This window comes from Silene latifolia, chromosome X (assembly GCF_048544455.1).
Source record: "Silene latifolia isolate original U9 population chromosome X, ASM4854445v1, whole genome shotgun sequence".
In the NCBI taxonomy this organism is placed as follows: domain Eukaryota; kingdom Viridiplantae; phylum Streptophyta; class Magnoliopsida; order Caryophyllales; family Caryophyllaceae; genus Silene; species Silene latifolia.
In genome coordinates, this window is record NC_133537.1 from 176,106,929 (window position 1) to 176,111,606 (window position 4,678).

Consider the following 4,678-nt stretch of genomic DNA (forward strand, 5'->3'; position numbering starts at 1 on the left):
CCAAGTTACATTTCAAGTTTGTTCTAGTTTCATTGTTCTTCTAATTCCATTTCCATTTCCATTTCAAGGTAATTATATTCACATTTCCATTATGTTTATCATTTTAATTATCATTAGTGTAGTTTACATTTTCATCATGTTTGAGTAGTTACATTTGTCTAAGGAGTAAGGGAAACCTTGCATGACTAAGTAGATTGTAAATGTTAAAATGAGGCTAAGTTAAATTGATAAATTGTTTCTATCACATGTTTGCGCCACAACGTTTAATCTTTGGTTATTGGCCGTAATCGTAGATTAAGTTTGTTAATTCATTCTATAAGTCGAGAGGCACGGAATCGGATTAGACTAAGCATGTGTAGTATGACGACCTAGTCATAAACGAGAGTTTCTCTAGGACCCGGTCTATGGTTGACGCTAAGATCGAGAGGTGGGTGTCTTTAAGCCTAAACATTTATCGAGTAATCAACTTCCTAAACTGACATGAGCATTTGCATAGTTTGCGTGTGTGACCCGACCTCCCTAGACATTCTCTTTATTATTGTTTTATCATCACATCAAACCAAACTAATCAATCAACCATTTTCTACTAAGATAAAACTCATTTCATAACAACAAAATAATAACCACCGAGCTCTCTGTGGAATTCGACCCCTTAAATACTACATTCATTTGTTGTACCAAAGGGTATTTTTGCATAGGTGTGAGATAGCCTATCACTACCCCAACTAAAGGATTCCACCGCAAGCTCTCTGTAAGCCGATTTTACCGAATAAACACCATCCTTCTCTAGCTGCCAGAACCAAGTATCACACGGCCGAGTCAAGCTTAATCTTATGTTAGCTATTCGACTTCGTTCAAATGGAAGAAACAAAGACTCCAGCTGATCATGCCGCCATCCATGATCCTTCATCAAGTCAGCAACCAACATATTTTCAATGCCCGGACCACATGGTGACAACACCCGTCCAGACTGCGCTTTAGGGATCCACGCATCAGACCACACCCTAGTAGAAAGCCCGTCCCCAATTCTCCTCCGAAGCCCACGGTCCAAAACCTTCCTAGCCTCAAGGATCCCGCGCCAAGTATAGCTCGGGTTGCCTCCCAGCCCCGCTGTCATAAAGTCCCCGGTTGGAAAGTACTTTGCTCGTAAAATTTGAGCCCACAAGCTTCCCGGCTCCATCACCAACCTCCATGCTTGTTTTCCAAGTAAAGAAAGGTTAAAAAGAGTAAAATCCCTGAACCCCATTCCTCCACACCCCTTCCGCTGGGTAAGATTTTTCCAAGACACCCAAGAAATCCCTCTCTTCCCTTCCTCATGGCCCCACCAAAATCTAGACACTAACGCTCTAAGCTCATCGCAAAAGCTCGCGGGAATTTTAAACACACTCATAACATAGGTAGGGAGTGAATTGGCCACCGCCTTTATAAGAACCTCCTTACCAGCCCTAGACAACAATTTCCCGAGCCAACCCTGTAATCTAATGCATAACTTATCACGAATAATGTCCGTAAGGACCTTCTTAGACCGCCCAATAACCGTCGGGAGCCCCAAGTATCGGGCCTGTTCCGCAACTTCAACAAAACCCAGCCTATTCGCAATCTCAACCCGCTTCTCACGCTCCACCCCCTTACTAAACGACACCGTGGTCTTCTCGACACTCACAAGCTACCCGGACACATTCTCATAACGACGCAAAACATTTAAAATCGTAACAGCTTCCTCACTCGTAGCTTTGGCGAAAAAGAGACTATCATCCGCGAACAAAAGGTGAGTTATAGATGGTGCCCCAGTAGCCAACCTAATACCGTGTAAAGCCCCTGCCTCCATCGCACTCCGCATAAGAAAAGACAAAACTTCCGCACAGAGGATAAAAAGATATGGGGAAATCGGGTCCCCTTGCCGCAAGCCCCTAGTCGGAGTGAATTCCTGTGACGGATTTCCATTAATGAGAACTGAGAAAGACATCGTACTTACGCACGCCATGACTCTGTTAATCCAAGCCGCCTCAAACCCCAACGCCACAAGCACTTTGTGTAGAAAGCACCACTCCACTCTATCATAAGCTTTGGCCATGTCCAATTTTATAGCCATAAAACCGTCAGTCGATCTCGAATTTTTCATGTAATGGAAAAGCTCGAAAGCTATCATGACATTATCCGAAATAATCCTCCCTGGCGTAAAGGCACTCTGGTTCACTGAGACGATATCACCCAAAAATCTCTTGAGCCGGTTAACAAGGACCTTAGAGACCAATTTATACAAGACGTTACAGAGACTTATAGGCCGGAAATCGCGGATTTTATCAGGAGCTTTCTTCTTAGGGATCAAAACGATATTAGTTTTATTTAGCGCTCTTGGTGACAGCTCCCCCTTCAATACCGGGAGAACGGTACGCACCACCTCAGGGCCAATATCACTCCAAAATGTCTGAAAAAATAGCCCGTTCATTCCGTCCGGTCCTGGAGCCTTCAGCGGGTGCATCTGGTTTAGGGCCTCAACAACTTCCTCCTCGCTATACTCACGTCGTAGCTCGACATTCATGTCGTCAATTACTCTTCCACCGAACCCCTGCAAAACCGAGTCAATATTACCCGGCCTCATAGTTGTAAAGAGCTCCTCAAAATATTTATTAGCCACCATGGACACCGCTGCATCACCGGTTCTGTGGATACCATCATCATCAATCAAGCTTGCAATATGGTTCTTTCGCTTTCTTTCCCGAGCCCGTGTATGAAAGAATGTCGTGTTTCTATCCTCATCCTTCAACCATAATGCCCTCGACCGCTGTCTCCAATATTGCTCCTCTTGTTTACGAAGATTCGCAATATCGAAGATCAACTTCTTCCTTTTCGCAACATTCCCAGGACTTCGGTCTCCTGTATTAAGCTTGTGAAGCTGTTTATTCTTATTCTCAATATCCCGTCCTATCTTATTAATATTCGTTCTCTTCCACATACCCAATTCCCTTGCACACTCCTCCAAAACCGTAGCAAGACATCCCCTCCCCTTAGCAATACCCCGTGCTACCGCCTCTCCGCAACCCTCAGCCCCCACCCAAATCTGCTCGAAACGGAAGGGACGCGGCTGCTTCACCTCGGACACCCTATAGTTAAAGACAAGTCTTATAGGCGCATGATCCGACCATTCTCGATTAAGATAGAACAATCTAGCATAAGGGAATAAATCAAGCCAAGGAGTAGTGCACATAGCTCTGTCAATCATACTCTGCCGGTTAGCTTCACCTGCTTGCCCGTTATCGAAAGAGAAATTACAGCCTTCCCAAGGGACATCTCGAAGGCCACACTCATCAACCACCGCTCGAAAGTTATTCATTTGCCACTGTGGTCGACTCCCCCCCCCCCCCCCCCCCTTCATCTCCGTAGATAAGAGAACCTCATTATAATCCTCGATACACACCCAGGGCAACGAAGATTGTCTACCCAATAACCGCAACAGTTCCCAAGACAAGTGACGGTCTGAAACCGCCGGCCACCCATAGAAACCTGTGATTCTCCATTCCCCACCCTCTCCTCTAACCTTGAAATCCATATGATGATTGGACGCGGACACGAATTCACAGTCCACTTCCCTCTTCCACAAGAAAGCTAAGCCTCCAGATCGACCCACACTATCAACCTCCATACCAAAATAACCATCCAGCCTCTCCCTCACCTTCCTCATTTCACGACCACACAATTTAGTTTCGCATAAGAACAGTATGGTCGGGGCTTCCCTCCGTACTAAAGCACGGAGAGCCAAAACCGTGTCGGGGTTGCCCAAGCCCCGACAGTTGAGACTTAAGATATTCATTGGGCCCGGCGGGGTTGACCACCGTCAACCTCCGCCTCAGGTAAAAAGACTCCCCCGTCACGAACTAGCTTAACTTTCTTCTGACCCTCCATGACTATCCCCTCCTCCCTGTCACGTTTCCCCGACCCAAGCCCCTTGCCCCCTGCCTCTGGACTGCCACACTCCCCATCATTCCCACTCTTTAGACCATCCTTATTTCTGGGTAGACGAGTCCAAGTCCTCCCACTGCCCTTCCCATTACACACGCCCCTCCCAGCCTCCTTTTGAATCCCTGGCCTTCCCGCCCCCTGCTCTATCAACCCCGTATTTAGCTCCCCATCCTCTAACTCCCCCTATCCCTTGACCCCCCATCAGTCTCCATCACCACAATGCTTCCTCCATCAGCTACATCCCCCTTCTCATTCCCGCTCCCTACACTGCAACGCCACTGTCTTGTTCATCCCCTTATTTCCCTCATTCTGCCCAATCACCCCATCACTCTCCTTTCCCCGTACTTCTAACACTTCGTCCTCAACACTAGGCGTAGCTGTCATCGTCTCACCCTTCTTGCTGCGAAAGTCAAGTGCAATAGATTTTAGTTTCGCAATCGTACTCGCAATAGCCTCCTCAGACTCCCTTCGTTGAGACTCATCAAAACTCGCCCTTAAGTCTCTAGCTGCCCTACCAACTTTCTCTTTCGATGTTTTAACAACCTTCCACGGCGAAGCCCTCAACCATTCCCCAAACTTCAAATCCTCCTCCTCATAGGGACCTTCATCACAGTCTTTCTTACCATGGCCTATACATCCACACCCGTAGCAAAATGTAGGCAAGCGTTCATACTTCACATCAAAATCTATCATGCTCCCTCCCTTCAGATTAATAGGG

The 4,678-nt window shown here is 46.8% G+C and overlaps 1 protein-coding gene across 1 annotated transcript; it reads right to left on the reverse strand.

Annotated features, from left to right (window-relative positions):
- Positions 1 to 652: 652 nt before the first annotated feature.
- LOC141618767 (uncharacterized) lies at positions 653 to 3,682 on the reverse strand. The gene is made up of 2 exons (XM_074435848.1): positions 1,976 to 3,682; positions 653 to 1,666 (listed from the first exon to the last, which is right to left on the reverse strand). Exons 1-2 carry the CDS (start codon positions 3,680 to 3,682, stop codon positions 653 to 655), a joined length of 2,721 nt encoding a protein of 906 aa, XP_074291949.1.
- Positions 3,683 to 4,678: the final 996 nt, after the last annotated feature.

Excerpts from the sequence above, each read along its gene's own strand:
- LOC141618767 (XM_074435848.1), bottom strand. The coding sequence starts at position 3,682 with ATGAGGAAGGTGAGGGAGAGGCTGGATGGTTATTTTGGTATGGAGGTT. Across the intron at positions 1,667-1,975 it reads TTAACAGAGTCATGGCGTGC|CTTGTGAGTGTCGAGAAGAC; the intron begins GTAAGTACGATG and ends GTGTCCGGGTAG.